This window comes from Morchella sextelata, assembly GCF_020137385.1.
Source record: "Morchella sextelata strain SCLS chromosome Unknown scls_17, whole genome shotgun sequence".
Lineage (NCBI taxonomy): Eukaryota > Fungi > Ascomycota > Pezizomycetes > Pezizales > Morchellaceae > Morchella > Morchella sextelata.
Window position 1 is genome coordinate 1,324,693 of NW_025408632.1, and position 26,320 is coordinate 1,351,012.

Consider the following 26,320-nt stretch of genomic DNA (forward strand, 5'->3'; position numbering starts at 1 on the left):
TGGGAGATTATTTGGATAAGGGCTAAGAAAGAAAAAAAAGCCACCACAAACCTCGATGCAGAATTTTTTCTATGCTTTATTGAAAGGCTGTGAATATAGAGATAAGAGCCCAGAAATTACAGATTTACTGAGTTGCTTTAAAGCAAGAAAACAGTACAACCAGGCAATTCTAAAAGCTGTCAGTGATGTAACAAATATTGCCTGCGACAGGCCGCGAGTAGCCGAGGCAGAGAGGCAAACCAGTCAGGGCGCGATGAGATGCGAGATGGCAACGTCCCTGAACGTCACAACGATGCGGACACTATCGGGTTAAGGCTCAAAGAGGAAAACCACTCAACCAGTAAAAAACCGGCGAATAAAGTGGTGAGAAATTTGCCACGGATATATGAGAAAGATGAGAAGGAGAAGAAGAGGGACGATGAAGAGGAAGAAGGGAGAGGAGGGGAGAATGAGGGGAAATAGAAGTGGAATGCAAGAGTAAACTTTAATTGTACGGAGGCGACGGCGTAGTGCTAGTGGACGTGATGACTCCAGCGATAGCAGTCCCGGTTTGCGATAAAGGGAAGCCGGTAATACGGTACTGCTCGGCCCTGGGGCTAATCGGTAGAATGGAAGACAAGAAAGGAAGCTCAGGTTATCCTTATTTGCTTTCTTTCTCGGAATTATTATTATGATTGTACTCTTGAGCTCGTAGATAGCTTGTACTGGGGATATACCAGCTTTAAGGAGTCAGCAGAATCGGATATATCAACAACATTTCACCCTTCCAACTTCCCCTTTCGCCCCCAAATGTCTTCTCCTTTCTTTTCACGACATATTCAATGCTACCATACACGTATGTCGTCTTCTGACAGCTTATCTTCCAGATACAATCCTCCTTTGGGGTCGTTCCTTATCACGAGCGTGCTGGCCTATGTACTCAAGCACCGACATTCTGTATCCTGGAGCACGCACACCCGGTTTGAACCCTGCAGCTGCATCGTGGATGGTCCCTGAGATTAATTTTTGCCATGCACCCGTTCTTGGTGGAAGCACAATGCTTCTACGAAAGTGTTGACAAAGTGCTAGTAGTATTGCTACCAGTCTAGGTGGAACGCCCTCGGAAAAATAGTGGTGTCGTGAGGTAAAAATATGCATAATTCGATACTCCTAGTCGTCGCTCTGGCCCGCTGCCCACCGATAAAAGTAAGCCGTTGCGACTCGCATGGAGGACAAAGGGAGAGTCAGTATACAGTATTGTTGGGATTCAATAGGTACATACCAGCAGGTGCTCCCTGCATTGTGCGTGAGGAAGAGGCAAAGGAGTGTCGTGAGTAACCATCGTGAACTCAGATCTGACTGACGATGGTCGTCTAGAATTAAGGCTGTCTTTTTTCAATGTCTCGTCTCAAGATCAATACCGCATTTGGATCCATTTGCAGCAAATTCAACCTTTCTTTGCGTTTTTTGCTTTTTCGCTTTTTTTTACTGCGGAAAAACTCTAACGGTTTAATGCCTAGACTTTGCTTTTTATGGATTCATACAGTTCCTCTTTACCAACCCACCATGGCGGTTTCTTGGACAAATCTTTAACTGCACGTACCTGCTCAAGTGACTTCTGTTTTTAGAAGTCTTTAAAACTCGACATCTTTTACATAACTGCTCTACGATTATTCTATCGTATAACTGTACTTGTATGTGTAGTACCTGATCCGGGAGTTAAAATTCAAAACCAAGCTGTAGTTTGAGATTTTTCACTCCTTACAATTCGTTCTTCCTTCCAAGACTTGAAGCCATAAATTATCAAATGAGGTAAACCGCGTTTGAGGTTAACTGTGTTTATGGTAGATGCAGTGGTCCGCTTTCAAGCGCCCCCCACTTACCGCTTTCAATTTTTTGATATTACTACCAAGCAACATCTGCCGTTATCCAACTATATCCCGAGAAATCCTGCACGTAAAATCGACACACGTTTATATTTCAGTCCAGTACTGAATGCTAAAACATAAACCAATAAGAAGATTTTTTTGATCTCTACCTCTAGATAGGCCACCCGTACGTAGAAAGCACGCCCTCCATACCAACCCAGCCCCAACACCAACATACAACAGTAATAATAGTAACAGCATTGATAGTAGTAGCTCTGGTAGCCTAATAACCTACTCCACTAATCAAATATCACAAACCATCCGCCCATCTCCCTCTCTTCGTTTTCATATGTCACTCGACATCAATACATTCCTTAATCCAATCAACCAACTACCAAATCCTACCAGCATAGCCTTGCTTAACACATAAAACCTGGTAAGAAAAAGAAATGAAATATGAATAAGAAATTAGATTTCCAGGAGTCAGAGAGAGAGAAGTCAAAACAACTGGATGGAATGGAGGAATGAGAATAGTTAAAAGAAAGAAAGAAATCTCCATAGCCCCCGAACAAAGGGAAAATCAGATCCAACCTTCTCCCACCACACCAAAGAAAAGACTAGGAGGAAGGAACCCCAACAGATGGAAAAACAAACAACACCGAAATGCGATATGAATGCAAAACACTAAACATCTATTTTTTCTTCACCTCACACGCCCATCCTTCAATACCACCCCGGCTTCCTACCGGCACGTCAACCCCTACGCCCTCCATGCCTAATGTGTCTTTGACGAAATCGTGTCCGCTCATTCCGCCGGCATTAGCTCGCTTTTCAGGGTTCAACTCCAGCATCGGTGTTAATATTTCGCTAATTTGGTTGGCCTCTTCGTCAGAGAAATGGTATTTCTCCCGTAGGACATCGGGAAGTGCCCAGTGTCGCAGACGATGGATATTGCGAAGCTCGCCCTTGCGATTGAAGATCTCCATGGACCACTTTCCTGTCATGCAGAGGTGGCGCGGGAAATTGCCAAGAAGTTCAATTATCTGCGCGATGTGATCATCATCCTTGCCATATTTAGTGCCGGACTGGGGGTCGAAGAGGTAGTCGCCAGTGATGAGCTCAAAAACCTGGTGAATATAAAATCAGTAAATGCAAAACTGATAGCGTCTGTGCTCTATAAATTTCCAAGGAAAACGTACCATGCAAGCCATGCTCCAAATATCTGTGCTAGCTCCCCACTTGGCTCCCAAAATAACCTCTGGTGACCTGTACTGTCTAGTTTGGATATCGTTTGTGAAGTGATGATTTACCCAGCAGGCATTCCCGAGATCCGCAATCTTTACAGAAATCTTCTCCAATCCAGGAATGACCTCATTCTTGTCCAAATCAAAATTTACAGTTGGCGGCTTGTTGAGTGATATACCGGAAACTTCTCTAGTTATGACGTCGCTGCGATACCCAGCAAATTAGCTTCTTGATTTCGTGAGCTACAGGGGAAACGGTTGCTTACGCTGTCTTCTCTCGAACCTTGTATGCAGGGTCATCCATGTCCATGCCGTTATTTCCATTAAATGAAGACTCGGAGCTGCCATTGGATGTTGTCGTTGAACTTGCAACTAGCTTGCTCAGGGAGCTCTGGTTACTCAGCTTCGAGGCACCTGCACCGTGCGGGTGATCGTCATGTCTATGCGCAAATGTAGTGCTGATCGGACTAGGTAAGGGTTGACTGCCAGTGATGAGCGTCCTTCTTCGCCTCCGCCCATTCCTATCTCCCTTGTCCCCATTTACTCCCAGCTTTTTCCCTTCCTCTCCGTTGACGTAGGTCCTAACGATTTGCTCAACATCGCCAATCTCGATCAGAACGTTTTCTGGTTTCAAGTCGGTGTGGATGATTCCGCATTCCCGGTGGAGGTAGTCCAGACCCAACAACACTTGCTTCGTGATCTGCTTGACGAGGGCCATGGGAATTCCTCGGTGGTTATACCTCTTGATCAAGCCCAACAGATTCTCTCCGAGAACCTCGAAAACCATGCAAACATGCAGTCCGTTGGGCCCCTTGTGTTCAAATGAATCCAGCAGTTGAACGACATGTGCCTTTCCCGGGTGATTTGGGTTCGCCGCGACTATTCGCTGCAACAACTTGATCTCGTCCAGCGCAGTCTCGGTGTAATGTGAAGCGCTGCGAACGACCTTCAGCGCCACATGCTGGCCAGTCTCGTTATCCCGTGAAAGCCACACAGTTGAAAAGTGACCCCAGCCAAGCTTCCTGATTACTTCATAACGTCCCTCCTTGAAGATTTCGCCAACCTCGACTGGGTGGTAACCGCCCTTGCAGTAGTCCTCGTAGTCTTCTTCGTCGGCGGTGTTTCCCTCGTCCTCGTCGCCTGTTCGCGACCCTGATGACACCCGCGAGCTGGCAGAATTTGCGGAAGGCGGTACGGTATACGCGGGTGGTGTGGATTTTTGGTGCGATAGTGAGGCTGTTACATCACTAGTATAGAAAAAAGGTGCCGAGAAGGCAGAAGCTTTGTCAGTTATGTGCATGAGGAAAGCGGGAAGAACCATAAATTATGTTGTGCAAGCTGTTGCACGCAAAGAGTCGCAAGTAGCGGGAAAGTGGTCAAAGAAAATGTGTTTATGAAGTGTGATGACGGATAGGGAGAGATGGAGGGGGGAACAAGGGCGGGGGAATCAGATGAGGTTGGAGGGGGTTTTTGTGATAAAGATGGTGGTGGGGGAAAGACTCTTGGTTTAAGAAAATTTGGAGGGGGGGGATGATCAAAAATACCTTTGTGCAGATTTCTGGCCCGCTGCAGCATCGGTGGTTGCGGGTGTTTGCGGCGCGCTACCATTCGTACTGCCAGTCTCCTTCTCGCCAGTCATTATGGGCTTCAAATCTTGCCCCTTTCTCCGTTTCTTGTTTCCGTTCGTAATGGGGTTTGTTGTAGCTGCCGTCGCCGCCGCCGTCGCGACTTGCTTGACCTTGTTCATAGCCGCCTTCTTAACACCGACGTCGCCGTTCATGCTGTCAACCTTTGTTAATGCGATTTTTTCGACCTTTTTTTTTTTCCTTTCTTTTTTACTTTTTTATTCTCTGGGGAACAGATGAGGGTGGATGAGTTCTTTTTTTAATTTTTTATTCCTTTTCCCCTATGCTCGAGGATCTTTCTCGGAGGATGGCCGAAGGAATCTTTCTTGGAAGGGAGACCGTGGTATGGTTAATCGAGTTGAGTGGTTGCGAGGGGTTTTAGAGGTGGGGGTTGGAAGCGTAGTTGTGGGAACGGGGCAAGGCGAGAAATGGACCTTGGCGATATGGAGCTAGTGTAGGTAAATGGACGATATGCTGTTTTATGCCTGTGTTGCTGAACAACTACAGCAACAGCAGCAGCAGGTAAGAGGATTAACTGAATGTACGAATGTATGAAATGTATTTCGGATTGTGTGGATGCGTGAATGCGCGGATGCGAGTTATGTATCTTGCAGGCGAAGGAGGCACCGGAGCAAGAACACAACGTATTAGGTATCCTGGGAAGCAACAGGTTCGTAGAAAAAAGGAAGAATAGTTGAACGCCCACAAGCAGGTCTGAGACTTGGTTGATTGGGGATGATAGAAGGGGGGGTACAAACAACAGCCAGAATGGATAGCTAGGTAGGAGGGATGGGGAAAAAGCAGAGAGAGAGAGAAGGATGGATGATGGATGAATGGACGGATGTTGTTGTTGACAAGACAAGACAAGAGTCTACTTACAAGAACGCCTGTGAGTTCTTTCTAGACTACCATGTATTAATATCTACTGGACCAACAGCAGAGCAGGTTTTCATATCTCTTCCAACAGTGTCCTACTTGATTTTAAATTATTTTTTTATTTTTTGGACGCCCCCCCCTTTTTTTTAAACGCTCTCTCTTCAATCGTCTGGAGTTTGGGCGGGTTACTCTTGTACCCCCCTCCTCTGTCTCTTCGGCGGACACTCTTCCCCTCGTATGTTCCGTTGTCGTCTCCCGCTTACTCGTTCCCACCAAGACTGTCGTCGATCGTTGGACACTGCGTCTGTCTCTTCCGAATTCGGCAGAGGCAAATCGCTGGTAGATAGCTGCTCAGCCAGAGTTGGAAACACAAGGTCAGGATCAGAGGAACCCTTTCGCACCTGAAAAGAAGTGAGAAAAAAAAGGATGATTCCCGCGAAGGGGCCAAATATAAATATTATAATTCGATGAAATAAAAAAATGCCGGTTGGTTTGTCGGTTGTACAGCGAACGAGCAGTCTGGTTTGGTATGGAATTTTTTTTTTTTTACCTCAAAACCCTCCTATCAATCGAAGACTCAGGGTTGGCCACACTTTGCGGATGCACGATATGCGAGCAACCTCAGTCGTTTAAAGGGGGGGCATATTAACCGCAGTGTTAATGTTAATGTTCACATCTCACCGCATAAGTGGCACAGCTGTGGAGATCACATACATCCATCACTCATGTTGTTTTAAGCATTTTCTCAACGAACAAAGGCAGATACAATATACACGGTAGTAAAAAAAAACACGATAGAGTTATCATGCAACGCCCCGGCAACCTGGTGGGGCGATTACTGCCTTGGACGCCCTGGGTTGTTCTATTCGTCTGTACCCATGGAACTTTGAAAGCGCTTGCACATACATAAACCCACAAGGTGACCCGGTCAAGAGGGGAATTCTACATATGAAGACGCATGCAACCCCTCAGCAAGAACAGAGCTGGGTATCGAAGAAAGGGAAAAACGAGTCCCCATCACCACACGGCGCATCACGGACCCAGAAACAAAAGGAAAACCCCTCCTTCGCCTCTTCCCTTTCTCCCCATCCTTCCTCCAATCATTGAATCACGGGCTTCCAATAGCCGCCCTAGGCCCTGCTATTCGGAGGTCAGAAATGACATTTACCTACATCCTCCTATGCAGTTTAGGCGGGGTGGTGGAGAGAAGTAAGCAGGCTTCGATATAAACATATCGATCCTAGGATATGGGCGAATGTTATTAATATCGCGCCTGATGTTCGGATTCTGGGATTGAGGCTTCGCTTGTCGTGCTCACTTGAGAATGCCCTGCCAAGCCGGTTATATGACTACAAGCAAAGCTCGATTGCATCATCGAGCAGCGCTGAAACACCTGATACAGCTGCTCAGGCTGGTGCTGTGGCTTGAGAATCCCTGCAACTTACTGTTCTTGAACGAGCCCCAGCAATTCGGGCTCGAGGGTTTGAGGTCTAGAGGATTCGAGGAGTCAAATCATGTGAGGAATTGGTGGGTTACACGAAGAATCATGAAAACAAAGGTCTTAGAAGACAAAGATATCAAGAAACAGCCCCGCGTGGAGGCAGGAAACGGGTCTCGTCTCCGGCCTTGGTCCGGAAAGCAAACAACTAACCAGCTTGATTGGATATCACGAGTTGAGTTGAGTTAATCTGCAGTTTTACAACCGCGGGGAAACACATCATATTTTTTCTTTTCTGGTTTCATGTTTCTCTCACGATGTGAGGAAATTAGACATCTTGATGACTTGCAAGCTAGCACAGAAGCGCTTCAATATGCGTCATCCTAAACCTCAAAGATAACAGACCCTTGCTATCGCCCAATTGCCGATCATAGATTCTCACTCGGGGTGGTTCCGAAACCACCCAGCGTGATTTTCAGATCCTGAGATCGTGAGATGTCAAGATCGGAGTCAAGCCTTAGGATTAACAGCTCGGTAGTTGGGTTGCGGGGTGCAAACGAAACGGGGTAAATTCGCTCTGCAGCCATTACAGCGGCAAGTCCCGCATTGGCCCCCCCCCGTATCTGGAAGGAAATACTGCAGCTCTCCCGTACCTTAAAAGGTTATTGCCCTGGATCTAGAGTTCTTAACCTGGTTCGTTCAAAGTAACCTTCTAGTACTCTTAAGTCCTGAGGAATTTTGTGAGGTCATTGCTACCAAGAATTCTCAGGGCTTAATTAATACGTGAGTATATCCCAGCGGATCAAGAGATCATTTCCCACCTAACCCTGGTCTCCTTCGTTAAACTTTAGGTTGCTATTAACGTCAGTCTCTGGACCGGGTTTAGGAGTTCTGGGACCATACGATCCTAGAAGGCCCGGTGGGAAGTTTCAGCTCCCTTCTCTGTGCGACTGTGTGGTTAATTATACACTTGATGTTTAGGTTCGCCGGCTATAGACGTGTGAACCCCAGGTTAAATACTTGCTTGACACTCAGTGAATTACATCTTAGTTCAAAGATATTAACCGTGATTAATCGGGAGATGCCAGAAAAATCGTAAAGTTCCTTCAAGTCTAGCATCAAGGCGTACAATATGTATGCAGGTGCATGCAATGGGGATCCACTATCGTAGCTCTGGCCAGATCTCCAGAACGTTCGACGATACCAATCGTCGAGCTAAGACAATTGCATGATCGTGGTGTAACCTATAACTGGAGCGCAGAGAGGTGTGTGGCTTCGGCAGCCTAGACCTACGGCCAAAGCTTGGGACTGAGATACTCACGTGTGCTCTATTACAAGCTCCAACTACTGTCACACGGTCTATATCACAGGCGTAGAAAGTGCTTGAATCGACCTTGGTGATAAGGGCCGCGTTTAAGGCGCCATAAAACACCCGGGATAGAAGTACACTTCACATAAACGCGCGCCTGGTACAAGTTTAGTAACTACATGGAGTCTGTTCCGTGTCCCGTAGATATGCAGGATGGTCGACTTGGATATTAGCTGTCAATATACTAGCTACTTTAACTAAACGGTGTATATGTGACCAGTATCTACAACATGTAGGGTCCAGAGGCGCCAAGTGCCCTGACAGAGAGTAGAGTCTTCCCATGATATTCCACACAGTAAAACACTAGTGAAGAATGCAAATAAACTAGAAACCCCGCCATCTAAACATTACCCCAGATATGCACAATTCCAAAAGTAATAGGAACTATATTCTCCGACCTATACCGCTAATCAACGCATTAATCCAAACCCACACTTCCTGCCAGCCCGATCGAGTGAAGAAGCTGTGTGAACCCTAATCCACGTGACACTATTCAAAAGCCAATGATCAACTACACTTGCAAGCAACACACCCCTATCTATTAGTAGCTACAGCCCTCTCTTCTGCCACAACGAAGCAAAGAAAGCTCTCTAGTCGAGCACTAACTAAATTTAAGAGCTAGTCGATAAAAAAGCATTGTACTCTACATTATTACGGGACCCAGTCCCTGACTGACTGGCCGACGAACAGAGGAGAGGAGAACGGAAGAAAGTAGGAAAGCAGAGACAGAAAAACACAAAGCAGAGTTAAAAAAAACACCAGCAGAACCTTTTCCACGCAAAACAAAAGTCACAAAAATCACACAAAAAAAAAAGAATAACCCACACCACTCACACCCCCACTACGAATTCCTCAGCGCCGCCACGGCCGCCGTCCACTTCTGCTCATCCCGCTTATCAAACTTCAGCAGCATGCCCAGCACGGGCACCAGCTGCATCTGCGTGCGCTTCTCCTTCTGCTCCAGCAGCTGCAGGAACACGTTCTTCAGATAGTCCGTGTTGACCGTCTGCTCGCCCGACAGCGACGACCGCGACGAGTCCACGGATGTGCGCAGTTGTGGCCGTGGCGCGGGCGACGGCGACGTCGGGCTCGTGATGCCCTTGCTGCGGGTGGCGCGGTGGTCGTCTTGCAGGGCCTGGGAAGGGACGTTAGTATGCTGCTGGTGATAGTGGGGGAGAGGCGGTAGGGGAGGAAGTACCTTGTGCGTCTTCAGCAGCTTATCGTACCTGCTCTGCAGCTCCTCCAGCTCCTTGCGCGCCTCCGTCTTCTGGCGCTCAATCTCGCGCACCTGGCCGTCCGTCTTGTCGAGGGTGTCCCTCATGCTGTCCAGCGCCCACTTCGTCTCGCCATACTCCCTATTGACCCTCTCCAGCTCCGCCTCCACCTTCGTCCTCCCCTCCCTGGCACCGACCAACTCCCTCTCCGCGCTCTCCTGCGCCTCCTCCGCCCTCTTCCCCGCCTTCTCCGCATCCCGCACCCTGTCCCGCAACTCCTCCATCTCCCTCGCCCTGCGGCGCCCCACCGTCGCCGCCTCCTCCTCCGCCCTATCGCGCTCATCCAGCGCCGCCTCAAGCCGCTCCTTCATCTCGCGCGCGCGCGCCTCGTGCCGCGCCTCCACGTCGCCCAGCAGCCGCCGCATGGTCTCGGCCTCGCGCGTGCGCTCCGACAGCAGCCGCTGCGACTCCAGGAGGTCCTCCTCAATGCTCTCGCACTTCTCCGCCGCCTCCTTCATCTGCTGCGCCAGCTCGCCCGTCTGGCTGCGCATCGCGCCCACCATCTCCTGCGCGCCCGCATACTGCGCGTTCTTCGCCTCCAGCTCCTCCGTCAGCGCCGCGCGCTCGTTGCGCAGCGCCTGCGTGTCCTTCTCGAGCGCCGCGAGCTTCGTCCGGGCCGCAGCCAGGTCCTCGCCCGCGCGGGTGAGGTCTTTGCCGGCCTTGTCGGCCGCGGACTGTGCTTTCTGGGCTGCGTCTTCAGAGGCGCGGAGGGACTTCTGGATCGCGCGGGTGGCGTCTTCGGCCGTGACGCGGCGGGCCGCCTCGTCGCGCACCTTCTGCCGCTGCTTCTCGAGCTCGGCCTCTTTCTCGGCGAGCTTCTTGGTGAGCGTTGCGATCTCGGACTTGAGGTCGCGCTCGCAGCGCTCGAGGCGCCGCAGCTCGACGAGCTTCTGGTTGGCCTCGTTCTTGGCCGCGCTGAGCGTTGCGACCTCGGTGCGGAGCGGGACGAGCTCGGCCTGCGCCTTCTCGAGCGCCGCGCGGGCGTCGGTGAGGTCCTGGGCGCGCGTGTCGGAGAGCTGCTGCGCGGCGGTGAGGTCGGCGGTGAGCGTGGCGGCGGTGGCCTTGAGGGCGCCGGTCTCGGTCTGCAGCGCCTCGTGCTCGGACTGGAGTTTCTTATATGCGGCCTCGAGGTCCGCGGAGGTGCTTTCGGAGGCCTCTTTCAGCGCCTTCAGCTCGCCCTCGAGACTCTCGACCTTGGGCTCGAGCTCGTCCTTGAGCTTCTTGACGGCCTGCAGCTCCTGCGTCTTCTCCTTGAGCTCGTCTTTGGCGTCCGTCAGGTCCACGCCGAGATTGATCAGGTCGTCGCGCAGGCTCTCGAGCTCCTCGCGCATGGCGTCCGTGTCGACGGATTTCTTCTTGAGCTGCTCGATGTACGCATCGCGCTTCTCGACCTCGGCCTCCTTCTCTGACAGCTTCTCTTTCGTCTCTGACAGCTGCTCCTTCGTCCCGGAAAGCTGCTCCTTCGCCTCCGACAGCGCCGCCACCTCCGCGCGCAGCGACTCGAGCTCCGCGGTGTCCGCTGCTTGCGCCTGCAGCGCCTCAACCCGCGTCTCGAGCGCCGCGACCTCCTTCTGAAGCGTTTCGATGATGGAGCCGGCGGTGTAGGTGCTCGCGGACGTCGTGGCGGGCTCAGGCTCGTCTTCGACCATCTCGCTCTCCTTGACCGATTCCTCGCCCTTCACGGAGCCCTCGCCCTTCACGGAGCCCTCGACGGAGGCCGCGCCCTTCCCCTTGTTCTTGCGCTTCTTATTCTTCTTCTTCCCCGCTCCTCCCGCACCCGGTGCTGCTGCCGCCGGCGTCGTCGGTGTCGACGGCGTGCTCGGCGTCGCCGGCGCCTCCCCCTCCTTCTCCTGCTCCTTCAGCCTCCGCAGCGCGTCCTCCAGGCGGCCCTCCAGCTGCGCCACCGTGCGCTCCAGCATCGTCTTTGCCTCGCGCAGCTCGAGCACGTCCTTGCTGTACGTCATCATGTTGCGCATCTTCTCGCTGTGCTCCTTGAGCTTGCTCTCCAGGCCCTCGATGTACGTCTGCTTGTGCGCGAGGTCCTTCTGGATCTGCTCGACGCGCGCGTTGCCGCCCTGCGCGGCCTTCTCGGTCGCGGCCAGCTGCTCGGACTTGGCGTTGAGCGTGGCGGTGAGCGTGGAGAGCTGCTGCAGCTTGCTGGTGAGCTCGGTCGTGCGCGATTCGACGGAGGCGGCTTGGGTGGCGGCGGAGGCGAGTTTCTGGGCTGCGGATTGTTCGGCGGCCTTCGCGGCTTTGAGTTTTCCCTCGGCGGTCTTTGTCTGTTCGGCGGCGGCCTTGGTCTTTTCCTCGGCGGCCTTTGTCTGTTCCTCAGCAGCTTTGGTCTTTTCCTCAACGCTCTTGCGCAGCTCCACCATCTCCACAGCCAGCGCCTCCGATTTCGTCTTGACCCCCTCCATCTCCTTCTCCTTCACCGCCGCCGACTCCTTCGCAGCCTCGAGCTGCTGCTGCACCTCCTCCACCCCCCTCCGCATCCCCTCCAGCGCCTCCTCCGCGCCCTTCTTCGCCCCCCCCACCTCCTCCAGCTGCGCCTTCAACCCCACAATCTCCTCCGCCTGCTCCTCAAGCCGCCCCGCCAGCCGCGCGTGCTCGTCGTCAAAGTTGAAGATGTCGTCCGTGTCTTTCTTCTCCTCTATCTTCGCCGTGGTTGTGGCTGCAGGTGCGTCTTTGGCCTCGTCCTGCAGCTTGGTGACGAGCGCCTTCTGCTCATCCCGCTCCTTGCTCACCCGGATGAGCTCCTCGCGCGCTAGGTCTGCGCGCAGGCTGAAGCTGCTGATCCAGTCGATGAGACCCTTGGCGTCGGCGATGCTCTCGAAGGGTGTGTTTTCGCGCAGCGCCTTCTCGAAGGGCTCGATGAGCGCGTTGCGCGCGTGCACGATCTTGTAGGAGCGGAGGAGCTCTGTTTCGTATTTTCCTTATCAGCACAAGCAAGATCGAAAGAGAGGGGGAAGAGAGGAAGAAAGGAAGAGGGGGGGGGGGTAACCGGTGTGCTTCGCTTCAATCTTTTCCAGCTTCCGCAGCTTCACACGCACGTCTGTCGGGAGATCACTGTTTGCCATTGTCCCCGTGCTTCCTCCACCTCCACCTCCACCTCCACCTCCACCTCCACTAGTAGCTCCTCCACCACCACCACCACCACCACCACCGCTATTACTCGGCGTCCCCGGCCGACTTTCTCCCCCCGTACCATTCCTCTCCAACCTCGGCGTCGCCCTGCCGCTCCCGCCACCTGTGCTCCCGCCACCACTGCCATTACTACCCTTCTCCCCAGCACCAACCGCACCAAGCGGGTCCTCGACCACAACCTCGCCCACGGGCGTCCCCGCGCGCGGCGGCGTCGCGCCGTCGCTCTCGAAGTCGGCGGGCGCAGACACGGAGGCGGCGCGCGGGCCGCGGGTCGTGGAGGGGGGCCGGCGCGGGGCGGGGGACGTGCGCGTGCGGGATTCTTGTTGGAGCTGCGAGTCGATCTCGCCGATGTGGGATTCGAGGACGCCTTTTAGTCGGGAGAACATTTTTGTGTGTGTTTGTTTGTTAGAGGAGAGAGGGGGGGGAAGGGAGGGAGGGAGGGAGAGGTGTTGGGGGGAGATGGGGGGGAGGTGGTTGGAACTGGGGGAGGTATGGGGGTCGGGGGCGCAGGGATTCGGGAAGAGGCTCTGGGTGCCAAGGTGTCAGGCTGCCCCCCCCGTTCTGGCTGGTCATTGGATATCACTCGGTGGGGTGTCTCTCTCCACACTTCTGTTCAAAGACGTTTCTATCCATCTGTGGGGTAAAAAACATTGATTCACTAATGTTCAGCCTCTCCACCCCCCCTCCTTCTTCCTTCCCTTACCGCGCTCACTTCTCATGCGTCGCATCGGAACACGTGGCTGTTGGTCGGGTAAAAATAGACACTGCATTGCTGATTCGAATCGTCGATGTATGTTGGCGGTAGGTGTTTGGTTTCTCGCGCGCAGGGAACTGCGAATGGGAGGTATGCACGTTGGTGGTGGTGGGAGGGTTTTGTTTGTCTTTTTTGTTCTTTTACAGACAGGACATAAGCCAAGTGATCGATGCTCTGGGTATTGACGATACGAGAGTGCAGTCTTTACTCTAGAGACACATAGATATGCCTTTCCATCCTTTTCATTGTGACGAGTCTTACAATCTCTGGAAAGGTTGTTCACTTCTCTCTCTACATGTGTCTCTACGAGAATCACAAAGCATCACTCGTCTCGGCAAGCCGGCGCCGTCTGGAGCTGGAGCTGGAGCTCTTGGGAGCTAGGTAGGCAGGGGCCGCGCGTCCAGGGAAATGAACAGCCCGGTCGGTGGTAATCTCGGGGACTTATGCGTGCACATCTCTACTATGGCTGTTGAGGAGTACATAGTCGGAATGGGATGGGATGGGATGGGATGGGATGGGGTGGAGCTATGGTCGACAGCTTCATGGACTCGAGCTGGAGCTTTGCTTGATGGGAGCTGTGGTTATGCTTTAATACTAGTAGATAGATGGAGGAGGTACTAGGTAGTAGGATGGGGATCTCTCTACATGGCACTCTATGAACTGTATACATCCCCCAGTTATTATTCCCACGGCAAGGCAGGGCAGGGCAAGTGAAGTGTTTCAGCCTGTCACCAACACCACCACCGCCACCACCACCACCACCGCCAAGTCCCTCCACACCCCGCCAAGGCACCAACACCCGTCCCAACGCCCAGTCCCAACCACCACCTGTCCCCTCCCCTGCCCAGCACCCAAACCCTCACCTCCCACCCCCCCCCCCATCGGCCAAAACCCCCCCTTCGCCCCCCTCTTGGCCACCCCTTGGCATCCCGAGAAAAACAGTATATAATCCCCCCTCCTCCCGCGCCCTTCTTTCTCTCCTCATACTTACCTAGCGACAGAGATTGGTGCTCACAAAGACCAGTTCCTCAAAGCTTTCCAGACCCTCATTGCACGTCGAGGGTAGGGACTTTGCCAGAGGTCTTCGGGCCTCCTGGGTTGTTCAATTTTTGCTTTTACAAACAAAACCGAATGGGTTTTGATTCTTTCGTTCTTTGCTTGGGTGAGCTGCTGCCTGCTATGGCGGGGCTGCCGAGGCGGGGACGAAAGGGTTTTTTTTTTTTTTTGTTCTTGTGGCGTTCTGGGGGGGCTTTTTGTGGGCTTTGGTTTGGCGTGTTGTTGTTGTTGGGCGCGGGGGGGTAAAAGTGCTGGCCGTAGAGGCTGTTTTCATTTTCATCTGGGCGCGTCCGAGATGGAGAGGAAAAGAATCTCTGGTGCTGGTCTCTCTCTCCCTGTAGCTTTTATTTTGTGTGTTCCCGTAGATGGACTAAAGTAATGAAAATACACGTTGTAGGCCCCGACACGAGCACTGTTCCTCTGAGTGACCCCAACGCATCCGTAGTACGGTAGGCGTTAATGAAAAAAAAAAGAGTCTACAAAAGAAGTCCCCTCATCTCATCTTTCCCGTGTCTGTCTGCTGCCCCAAGTACCGCAAAATCTCAGGAATAACGAATCGAACTGGACTGGAATATTGGCCTTCGGATTGGTCAAATGCTTGTTGAGCCTCAATCCCACAGACCCAAAGCGTAACTTTTGGTCATCTTGACCAATGGGTAAGTGGTATTCCAGCCCAGTGCGATTCGTTATTCCTGAGATTCTGCGGTATCGTGCTGTACCCGTGAGATGTCTGTTTGTGAAACCCCACACCCGCGCTGCGCTGCGCTACAATATTAACATCTCGACCCCACCCACGCGTCGAGTTGTGAATGTATCCAAACTTCCACAACATTCCACATACGCTGGAGCGTCTAGAGCGCCAGATGATATCTACACCCGAGTCTGTATAGCCCTATGTAGACCACCAGAAGCAGAGGCAAGGGTCCCCGCACTCGTGATGTTGGAGGTGTTTTTAGTTTGGGGGTACGCACCTTGCAAGTTTGTAGACCCCCGGGCCCCACCACGAGAATTCCCCCACCATGCCCGTGCCCGTGCCCGTGCCCGTGCCCAACCCCTCCACTCCGCCAAGAATCCTCCCAAACCGAGCATCACGAACTCTTCTCTTCTCTTCTCTTCTCCGAACCCTCGTGAGACAGATCTGGCTCTCTAATAGTACAACAGACTCCTCGCTGGAGCGGTGCCCAAGATGACCTTCATCACCGAGTAAGTAGTCCCTCTGTCTGTCGCTATTCGTCAGTACCGGCCACTGACATCATCCCCGCTCACCCCCAGCCAACTCGTCCACCTCGACGCCCAGCTCGACCGTCTGCAACTCGACCGCCTCCCCACCGCCGACCACGACCACGACCACGACCCAACCTCCCCCTTCACCAGCACCTTCTCTCACCACTCCCACGCCGCCCTCACCCCCAGCACGCACGCCCAGCACCTCCAAAAGCTCATCAAAGCGCTCAGCGTCCTCCCCAACCGCCCACTCGACCCCCACCGCATCGTAACCCTCCTGCAATCCGCGTCCCTCGACACCTCCCCCACCACCACCACCACCACCAGCGACCACACGCCCCTCGACCTCGAGCTCGAATGGATCCTGCTCAGCAAAGCCACCATCCAGACCTACGGCATCGTGCTCGACTCCCTGCTCGCCCAGACCCTCCCGCTCGCGCAGGACATGTTCTACTGGGACTCTGTCGTCTCCTCGCCCCTCGCAACCGCCCTCTACACGCTGCAGACCGCGCCCGCCCGCCTCACCGCCTTCTCCAGCGAGATCCTGTCCGACGCGATGCACCGCCTGAAGGAGCTGCGTGAGATGGAGCGCATACCCGTGCTGCCGGGCCCGTACACCATCGACCAGGACGGCGGCGGCGGCGGTGGCCTCGAGCTACCGCAGGCGGAGTGGCTGGAGGCCCCGTCGGAGAGCGACTCGCTGTCGCTGACAGCAAGGAAGTTTTATGCGTTGGTGAGGAACGCGCTGCATGAGCGCTCGTGGCGGGTGGGCGCGGTGTCGCCGCTGGCGCTGGCGCGGCACGAGATCGGGCGGAAGAGGGCGGCGGTGAAGAGGTTGAGGGAGATGAAGGCGTCGGCGCTGGGGGTGCTGATCGGGGAGGGGCTATCGTTCGGGTTTGAGGACGCCGCTGCGGGAAGGGGGGAGGATGGCGATGAGTGGAAGGGGATTGTGGAGCGTGCGGTGACGCTGATGGAGAATGTGGTGTGCAATGTGAGCACCGTGGACACCACGCTCGACGAGTTCGAGGAGACGGTCTTTGCGCTGGACAAGCCCTCGTCCTCCGCCTCCAGCATCGCCCCCACGGCCGCCGCCCTGCGCCCCACAGCGGCGCTCGCAAAACAGCTCATCGGCATCCTCACCGTCCACCTCCCCACGCAGACCGCCACCTCCCGCGCCCTAATCACCACCTACGGCCGCCCCTCCCTCCTAACCCGCTACTGGCTCCCTCTCACCGCGCTCCTCCTCTCCTCCACCACCCTCCTCCGCCTCATCTCCTCCCGCCGTGCCGCACTCACAACCTGGCTGCGCGACCTCGGCGCCACCACCATCGACTTCTGGAACAACTGGGTCATCGATCCGACCCGCCAGCTCATCGGCACGATCCGCCACAGCGCCGACTCAGAGGTCGCACTCATGTCCCGCGACTCCCTGGCCGCAGACATGCACAGCCTCGAGCGCATGGTTGTCGACTTTGCAATCGACAATCCCGCCATGGCCTCCCCCGACGCACCGCTCTCCGACGCCGTCCTCGACGCCGTCCGCGCCCGCGTCAAGGAGGGGGATCTCACGCCCGTGCTCCGCGCGTATGAGCGCGACATGAAACGGCCGCTGCGCGGCGCGCTGGGCGGCGAGCTGGTGCGCGCGCTGCTGATCCAGGTGCAGAAGACGAAAGTGGATGTCGAGGTGGCGATCAGCGGGATCGACAGGCTGCTCAAGTCGCAGGAGCTTGTTTTTGGGATGGTGGGGGTGACGCCGGGGGTGCTGGTGTGTGTGGGGGTTGTGCAGTGGGTTCGTGGGGCTATGGGGGGCCGGCGGGGGAGGAAATCGTGGGCGAGGGCGGGGGAGATGGTGAGGGTTTTAAGGAACGTTGATAGGATACTGAGTGGGAGTCGGGGGCTGAAGGGGGAGAATGGCGGCATGCTGTCGTATAAGGAGCATGGGCTGTTGTTGTGTGAGGTGCATGTGCTGAGGGAGTTTGCGAAGGGGGTGCTGCCGAGGGGGGTCAGGGCGGAGTTTGTGGAGGATGTGGAGGAGATGGTGGATGTGAGACGGGGCGTGAGGGGGCAGTTGAGGGTTGTGGAGAGGGTGAGGTGGTGAGTTTCTTCTTTTTCTTTTGCGGTTTTAGTTGTTGGTGTTTTGGGTGCCGAGTGGTGGTGGTGGTTGACTGACTGGTTGTGCAGGGCGTACGCAAAATGGATCAGATAGAGAGGTCCAGATGCAGTTGGTTCCTGGTAGGATACTGCAGGAGCTTGTATGCATCGCCTCGATAGAGGCATATCCGGTTTTAGCGGTGGAATTTATGTCCCAATATCCCCAGTTAGCATGTGTAAATAAGAAACAAGCGTGAAATAAATAGCAATAAACTATTGACCTGTAGATTGTGAGTAGCTTCATGAAGTGCTGGGGTTGGTGGTGTGTATGGAGAGTTTACGGTGTGTTGAGGGTGGTTAGGTTGCTGGTGGAATGATCGGTTGTGGTTATGGTTGAGAGTGTTCCTGTGGTTGTTGGTCATGGGCTGTCACTCGCATAGTTATGGGGGCTGCGTTGTTGTAGGGCGAGTCTTGGAGTTGTTCAATCCGACAGCGGGTTCTTTACCGTTCAACACCGTGACTTTACTGCCTTAAACGATACATATCCAACATGCATTCTTGGGTTCGTTAACGGCGGCCAAGAGAGGCGAGAGCATACGAGAGCTCGAACACGACGCTTGTTCTGGATAAGAGAAGTTGCTACGCTAGCGACTGATAACACTAGTAGCAGGGTAGTTCTGGGGCAGTGCGGTATTGTCATAGCTTGAGGGCTGCATACAATTAATGAATTAAACCAAAAAAAACTAAAAAAAAAACTGACAACACTAGTATGGGCGGAAGTTGGGTCTCTCCAGAAAGTAGCCTTGATTGCATATTGTATCGTGCTATCGACGGGTATAATTATAGCGAAAGCTTGCCATCAGGCCATCTCTCCACAAGAGCACCCCCCTTCACCCTGGGTTTCCACAACTGGCACTAGTGTCTCTGTAATCTCCCTATCCTATGGTTCCTTTTCCGCGGGGGGCCAGAAGCCACAGCAAAGGTCTGAGCGAGTGTTTGATTTAGATCCAATGTTAGTGCTAGCCACTCTTTCGCCCCCCCCCTCCCCCCCGGGGCCCTTTTCCCAACCCCAAAAAGGATCGATGGGCTATGGGATAAGGGTGCTAAGGTCCGGTTCTTGAGCGTGCATTTGTAATAAGCTTTCGTTGGATGTACCTATGTGTTGATATTGAAGCGGCGCTTGTACTGTATTAGAGCCCTATATGGGGGGCGGGAAATGTTGACAGTGCGCTGTTCCTGAGCTCAGGCAAATATGATGCACTCGGCATCATTGGCCTTGGAGAGCCCACTCGCTTGTTTTTTAGGCCAGAGGGCCTTGTATTTGCGATTGCACTTTCGGCGACATATTCACGGCCTGTCACTCGTCGAGCTGCGTAGTAAGCTGGCGTCGGTGAAGTATGGCGGGGGGAGTTGAAAAATGAGCTGGGTGGATAGGGCCTTTTATGCTGGTTGCGTGTATGTCTGTGGGATGAGGGCGGTGCTGATCATTGACATGTGCCCGAGGTACAGTCTCTTCTGGTTGTGAGCAAACGCGCGGGACTGGAAAGGCCGCATCCTTCTGCGATGTTTATATTAGGGGTATGGGGGGGGGGGGGGGGGTGGCTGGTGAGGTGGTGTTGGGAGAGGCTCTTGCTGTCTTTACAACAGGAGCAGATCACCGTATGCATATTGCTAAATTGAAGAGCTTTAGTAGGAGACTGATTTGTGAGCCATTGCAATTGTAGAGGTAAGTGAGATGGGTATATTACGTTCAAAAGTGCTCCGACATTAGGCAAGTGGCAGATATCGCATTGAAGATGCGGTAGGAATGTAGGGAGCTACTATGGTCGTTGGGAGAATTGTAGTATTGAGGGATGGTATACCACACGTACCCATATCATTTATCTTATCTACTGTACATATCAAATGGTACGACATGGCGCAGGGCCCCTCATGTTATATCACTCGAATGCCAAGAGCGAAGCGCCGTGCTACCCAAGTAAGTAGCCGTCAACTGTTCTATGTTATTTCAAGCTTAGTAGAAGCACAGCATATCAACGCACCCTGTTCAAAGAAACGTCATTTTGAAAATCTAGATTTTTCGTGAATCCCTTTGCTCGCCCTTGACCCAGGCCCTGACCCCACTAGCCTGGTGATGTGCGTTATTTCTCCAGAGCGAGTGACAACAAATGAACTGTTGGGGTGGTGGTGTTTGCTTAGGTCACCAAAAATAGCCGAAGAGGTCGTTAGTTAGCTAGCTCGTACAAGTGGCCGCGCGGAGTGTGAGCTTTTTTGGGTTCTAGCGCCATCATCAATAACCTGGCAAAGGGTCGAAGTCTGCTAGAAGGGGCAGTTATTAATCACCACAACAGCATGAGTGAGTTTGATGCTTGAGTCCAATATTTCTACCAGACCTACATGGAATGGAGTCTACTCTACACTGGACACAGGTAGAATAGAGTACCTACATTTTAAGTGCCCATGAGGTCGTCGACAGGGAAAGCACACCTGCGTTGAACAGCGTGGGCGCTGGCTAGGTACAGGACTGGTTAATCGCTGGCTGGTTCGCTGGCTACTTTTTTTTTTGACACCCCCCCCAACAGTGAATGGGAATCGCACGTTGGTCTTTGACCAGATAGCACCATGACCCGCTTCTATGCGCCAGCCGGGTAACGTAGTAGACCTTTGTGACCCTCTGGTTCACTATCAGCCACAACTTGCGTCCCCCTTCACCTTTGCCCGGGTCCGAAAGTTTCCACGGTTTCCTTCTTCCTGCCATCACAGAGACAACCCAAAGACCAAAGACACGACGTGCAACCTCACAACTCAGAGACCCACCGTCTACTGTCACTCACAACCCACCTCTCCACAACAACCCCTACCATCAAATAGACTTTCACCCATCATCTAAAGCTATACCTTACAAACACTGACCTTCCCTTATCCTTCCTCTCCTACTACTCCCTCCTCACTCACCTTTGCTCCGTTTCCCTCTTACACCTTTCACCGTTATTACTACCGAAATCATAAACTATGGCTGGCTCTAGAAACTATGACTTCCTGGTAAGCTTCCCATATTCCCTCAACAACCTCCACCTCCACCTCCACCTCCACCCCCCCCCCCTTCTTCCCCCTCTCACACACGCACCCCCTCTTCGTCTTGGTATCAAAAGACTTGAAGTGGTCGTCTGACATGGGTATCTCTCACGTATAGATAAAGCTCCTCTTGATCGGCGACTCAGGCGTCGGCAAATCGTGCTGTCTCTTGAGATTCAGCGAGGACTCATTCACCCCGAGTTTCATCACTACCATCGGTATTGACTTCAAGATCCGAACGATCGAGCTAGACGGAAAGAGAGTCAAGCTGCAAATCTGGGATACTGCTGGTATGTGTATGGTCCGACCGGTCCCCTTACTTTTGTTTCCCGTTACCTAGTTGTTTGGCGCATGTTACAGGGGTGTTTCACGGGCTGTTGCTGACGTGGGGTCTTACCCTAATCTACAGGCCAGGAACGATTCCGGACAATCACTACGGCTTACTATCGTGGGGCTATGGGGATCTTGCTAGTCTATGACGTTACCGACGAGAGATCTTTTGATAGTTTGTTCCCTTATCCAAACACTCTTTGTGATGTTCTATATCGCATTGTATCCTTAACTAACCTTTCGCAAAGACATTCGAACTTGGTTTTCAAACGTCGAGCAGCACGCGACCGAAGGCGTCAACAAGATCCTCATTGGCAACAAATGTGACTGGGAAGAGAAGCGTGTGGTTTCTACCGAGCGCGGCCAGCAATTAGCCGACGAGCTCGGAATACCATTCATGGAAGTGTCGGCAAAAAGCAACATCAACGTCGAGAAGGCTTTCTTCGAGCTAGCTGCCGATATCAAAAAGCGCATCATGGACACTACACGCGCGGAAGAGAGGGCGGGTGGTGCGGGTAATACCGTAGATCCAGGGAGGGAGAACAGCGGCGGAATGGGCGGAAAGTGCTGTTAAAATAAGTTAACACAAAGCGCAAACTATTTTCGGGGTCAAATTGTACTTTCAACGTCGAAGGAAGTAGACTAAATACACCCGAAGGCTGGATCGATCGATTGGACTGCGTAGAGGTTATGGAGAAGATCGAGCGTTCCTCACGGGGGGTTTTCGTCTCTTTTACGTTGTGTCTTTGTGTTTGAGTCTGGTCGGTCTTGTTTTTTTGCGTTGGTTACACTGGTTTTTTTTTTAAAGGAAATTCTCGTTTCTTCGTAATGGGGAGGGATAGGGGTGAAATGTTTACCCTTTCCTTCTCTTAGTCTCTCCCTTACTACAGCTGTCATTACCCTATCTTTCAAGATCTCCTCAGTGTATGCATCTGTACTATGTTTTCCTGCCACTACCTTTGCGTTTTTACCGTGGGGGTTAGAGTGCTTTGTTCTTGTTACGTGTGTCTTGTGTTTCTTTTTCTTTCTTGTTGTACGTTATAGTTATGCTTTATGTGTTTCCTTTTCTTCTTATATGATGTGTCTGGGGGATTTGATATAGGTATATATATCCTTCTAATCGACGTTTTATGACTACCATGTCAGTTTTACGAGGTTTGGAGATGTATTAGAAGCTACACGAATGCAATGTTATTGATGCTGGTCCATGTACTGATAGCCTGCTTATCTCGGCGCTGCTGTAGCTGTATGATTACATGATGTCGGAATCCTTGTGTCGATTGTTTTATGCCGCCCGTCAGCTGTTTCTGGCGGCATGTCACGAGAGTCACACATGCGTGGGGCATGCACAATAGAAATACACCATCCACAGATACCTTTTTTTGGCACCGCGTTCTCCATATAGATATATTTCAATTCCCAAATCATAAACTAACAAAACACAAAATGTAAGACCATCACAGTCAAATCCCAACCACTATTCTGGCAAATGGGACTCCGGCTTAATAGCGATCTTCCATAGAGAAACGAGGGGACTAATCCTCGTCTCCCGGGACCCCCCAGAGGGAGCCAATTGTTCTGTGCCTGACCGGGTACCGAGTTATTATAGTAGGGAATAACACAGTTACAGTCTCTTCCTGACGGAGAGACTGTTGGTAAGGCAATGGGACTTGCTGCTTTTCTTTGGGACCTACCCTCCCGTTACTGGCAGGGGAGATCAAAGTAGACCAGCAAGTGAGCGTAAAATTGGGAATGGAGGAGTTGTAAGGTTGTAATTGGGTTATTGGAATTGGAGATAGTTGTGTATATGTTCAAGAGCTGAAATCCTGAAATGCTGAGTTTGGCGCTGCTGTTGTCGTTGGTGAACCACAAGGAAGAAGGAAAAAAACCGTTGATAAACAAAAAAACATTAGTGTCACCAGGGTTCAGGGCACAGGGCACCCGATCTGCAGCACCCAACGTCATACAGACCGTTGAGCCGCAACCCTTGAAATTTCACACCCTTGAGCAGGATCCCAGGGCTCTAAAAGCAAAGAAACAAAGAAAAAGATAAATGGCACTTCTCTACCGGCGTCTTTGTTCCAGCCAGATCTCCAGGCCTTTATTCGCTGCAAGGGGAATAAGAAGCATTAATATGTCTTCAACGCCCGTGGAACCGCTGTGGTCAGCTGGGGTTGAGGAGGGCCAGAAGGAGGAAGCTATGAAGCTTCTGAGAGATGGAAGGTGGGCGTTGAGCGCGACGCGGATGGGCCTCGAAAGGAAGTTTGAGTTCAAGACGTTCAAAACTACCATGGTTTGTGCTTTTCTTGAGATGATTGTTCTTAGTAGATTCTGGGTATGACAGGGCTAGTTAACATGGGGGTGTGGTACGGTGTAGGTATTCATCAACCAAGTTGCGGACCAGTGTAAAGTTGCGCGACATCATCCTGAATGGGCGAACGTGCGTACTTAGGCTCTTTTTCCCTTTATTGCGTAACATTGTTGGCAAAAAGCAGTATATATATTCTTCCGGGGAACATGGCACTGATCCCCCCCCCCTCGTTATGGGGTTTAAACAGGTCTACAATAAAGTAGTGATTCGCTGGACCACACACAACCCACTAGGCCTCTCGCAGAAGGATATTGAGATGGCCAAGTTCTGTGATGAGAGGGGAGCAGAACTTGGAGATGTTGACACGGGAAAAGTGGAACGGGCCCCCGCAGACGAAACGGGAGGTAACGTTCTGGATAACCTTTTGGGTCAGGGAGTGCAGGAGTGTGGACCATGCGCGGAAAAGTCGAAGAAATAGGGGACTGCAATAAGATGCCAGAAATAGTAGCCGCGGGTGTGTAAGATGAATTGTTTTTTCCCTAGTACGTTACAGTACGTACATGGGCTTGATTTGTGTAGGTACTCGATTGTAACAGAGAGAGAGTAAAGAAAATAGAGTATGGTGGTTGCTCTCACTCATTCGCATAGAGATGCTCATCGTATGTCGGATCCCAACTGATAAGACAAGAAAAGGTACATAGTGACAACTTAGTGACAACTTGATTGACCAACAAATTGAAAGCCTGACTGATGGGCTGCAGGGGACTGGCTCCTTAACACGTGACCTCAAAATGCGTAATGACACACGTGCGGATTGCCGCCGTGGCCTTCTCTCAACCTTCTCGTCTTGACAGGTTCAGCGCGCAACCCCCAGACTTCACCGCCACATTCTCTTTTTTTTTCCCTTTTGTTGTATTTATTGAACTCATCTCTCTTCTCAGCAGGCCCTGGTAGCTTCCATCTGCCAAAGGTCGTGCTAGTCTTGTCCACCAAATACTTCATCCCCCCTTCTCATCGCTGGTAGAAAGAGATACACACACACACGCAAAATGGTTTCCTTCTGGCCCTTCAAAGTAAGTTGATATGCCTATCCTATCCCAACCCATCCCACCTCCTATGGTTCCCTGTGTTTTGTCCTACTGGACGCCCCCCCATTGATGCAGGAAAGCTAACGGGAAGCAATATGACAGGGCGACGATAACTCACCAGACTCCTTCGAGCGCATTCTTTCAAAGCTCGCATCGCAGATCCAAGCAGAGACTTCGAAACTTGCTCTCCTTCGTCTACAGCTCCGCCGTTACAAGGGGTTGTGGACTATCTACACCTCATTTGCCTACATCTTCTACGTACTCGTCATATTCCTTGTCGTAGGATGGAAGGAAGTGGGTCCCCCACAGATAGCGGGCTTGGTCGGTGGACCTATTGGGTATGATTCCTCTGCACTATAACTTTCGAGGCCCATATGCTGATGGCTTTTGTTTCGCGAACAGAATCTGGGGCGTAAGGAGTTTGTTGGTGCTCTACTACAACGGCAGGATCTCAACCACTGAGACGAAACTGGAGGATCTACAGACCAAACAAAGGGATACCGTCGAAAAGTTAAAGGCAGCCACAAAGTTCTCAACCACACAATCTATCATTGAAAAATATGGTGGTGGGCCCATCTCACCCTCAATCTCAGAGATTGAGAGGAACAAGATGCAACATGCACAGCAGCAAGGCCCGCCCGGACATCCGAATAACAATCAACAGCTTAGACAGCGTCCCCAGGGACAACCTAGTGGAGCATCCGGCTCGGTTCCACCTTCACCCCAGCAAATACAGCAACAATTTGTTCAACAGCAGCTACAGCAGCAACAACAAGAACGAGGGCAACAGCATCTGGCTCCTCCTTCCGGAGTTAATAATCCAAACCCAGTCAAAAAATTCAACCGGCCATCACCCATCCCCGTTCTCAGCTTCCCACAAACTACGGTACAGACGCCAGCTCGTCAAATCGCACCGGAGGAGATACATTCTCCACGTTGGTATGACCGCGTCCTCGACGTTCTCGTAGGAGAAGACGAGACTAGCGCGAAGAATCGCTTCGCGCTGATCTGCAAGAACTGCAGGATGGTCAATGGACTAGCACCTCCTGGAACAAAAAGCTTGGAAGACGTGGAGGGGTGGGGATGTGCTAGATGTGGGATGATGAACGGAAAGCCGCCAAGCCGTCCTTTAAGTAGGAAAGGGGACGAAGAAGAAATGGACATGATCCATGGTCTCGGGGTTAGGGGGTCGAGGATTAGCAAGTCATCGAGCCCTACACCCAGCGAGAGCGTTAGTGTCAGATCAACCAGAAGCAGAACAAAGAAGGCGTCACCAGAGCCGGAGCCGGAGCCCGAACTCGATTTGTCTGAGGAAGATAGCTCAGCAGCGGCCGGGAGCGATCAAGTAGAAGATGAGGAGGCTGAAGAGGTTGAAGAAGCCCCAAAGCCAAAAGGCAGAGTAACTAGAGGTAGCAAGAAGGCTTGAGAGCTCTTTATTTTTTCTTAATATATAGATTTTGTGTTTTTCCCGGTTTGCGAGGTGCGGGGATACTGGAGGGTAATACTTTATTGTTTCTCTTTTGTTCGGTCGGGATTGGAGCTGGGGTTGGTCTGGAGGAGTAAAAGATGAGCTT

At 52.4% G+C, this 26,320-nt stretch overlaps 6 protein-coding genes across 6 annotated transcripts; 4 read left to right on the plus strand and 2 right to left on the minus strand.

The window, feature by feature from the left end:
* Nucleotides 1-2,539: 2,539 nt before the first annotated feature.
* On the minus strand, nt 2,540-4,871 carry H6S33_004449 (uncharacterized protein; the record flags this gene model as incomplete). The annotated part of the gene is made up of 4 exons (XM_044835810.1): nt 2,540-2,974; nt 3,047-3,296; nt 3,358-4,338; nt 4,636-4,871. The coding sequence occupies 4 exons, from the start codon at nt 4,869-4,871 to the stop codon at nt 2,540-2,542; spliced, it is 1,902 nt and encodes a 633-aa protein (XP_044691187.1).
* Nucleotides 4,872-9,240: 4,369 nt separating this feature from the next.
* H6S33_004450 (uncharacterized protein) lies at nt 9,241-13,203 on the minus strand (the record flags this gene model as incomplete). Its single annotated transcript, XM_044835813.1, has 4 exons — nt 9,241-9,534; nt 9,598-12,590; nt 12,675-12,920; nt 12,975-13,203. 4 exons carry the CDS (start codon nt 13,201-13,203, stop codon nt 9,241-9,243), a joined length of 3,762 nt encoding a protein of 1,253 aa, XP_044691188.1.
* A 2,610-nt stretch (nt 13,204-15,813) lies between these two features.
* Nucleotides 15,814-17,949, plus strand: H6S33_004451 (uncharacterized protein; the record flags this gene model as incomplete). Its single annotated transcript, XM_044835814.1, has 2 exons — nt 15,814-15,830; nt 15,900-17,949. The coding sequence occupies 2 exons, from the start codon at nt 15,814-15,816 to the stop codon at nt 17,947-17,949; spliced, it is 2,067 nt and encodes a 688-aa protein (XP_044691189.1).
* A 3,005-nt stretch (nt 17,950-20,954) lies between these two features.
* Nucleotides 20,955-21,921, plus strand: H6S33_004452 (uncharacterized protein; the record flags this gene model as incomplete). The annotated part of the gene is made up of 4 exons (XM_044835815.1): nt 20,955-20,984; nt 21,136-21,307; nt 21,427-21,522; nt 21,596-21,921. 4 exons carry the CDS (start codon nt 20,955-20,957, stop codon nt 21,919-21,921), a joined length of 624 nt encoding a protein of 207 aa, XP_044691190.1.
* A 1,560-nt stretch (nt 21,922-23,481) lies between these two features.
* H6S33_004453 (uncharacterized protein) lies at nt 23,482-24,136 on the plus strand (the record flags this gene model as incomplete). Its single annotated transcript, XM_044835816.1, has 3 exons — nt 23,482-23,640; nt 23,725-23,787; nt 23,906-24,136. 3 exons carry the CDS (start codon nt 23,482-23,484, stop codon nt 24,134-24,136), a joined length of 453 nt encoding a protein of 150 aa, XP_044691191.1.
* A 571-nt stretch (nt 24,137-24,707) lies between these two features.
* H6S33_004454 (uncharacterized protein) lies at nt 24,708-26,172 on the plus strand (the record flags this gene model as incomplete). The annotated part of the gene is made up of 3 exons (XM_044835817.1): nt 24,708-24,731; nt 24,849-25,084; nt 25,149-26,172. The coding sequence occupies 3 exons, from the start codon at nt 24,708-24,710 to the stop codon at nt 26,170-26,172; spliced, it is 1,284 nt and encodes a 427-aa protein (XP_044691192.1).
* Between the last annotated feature and the right edge of the window lie 148 nt (nt 26,173-26,320).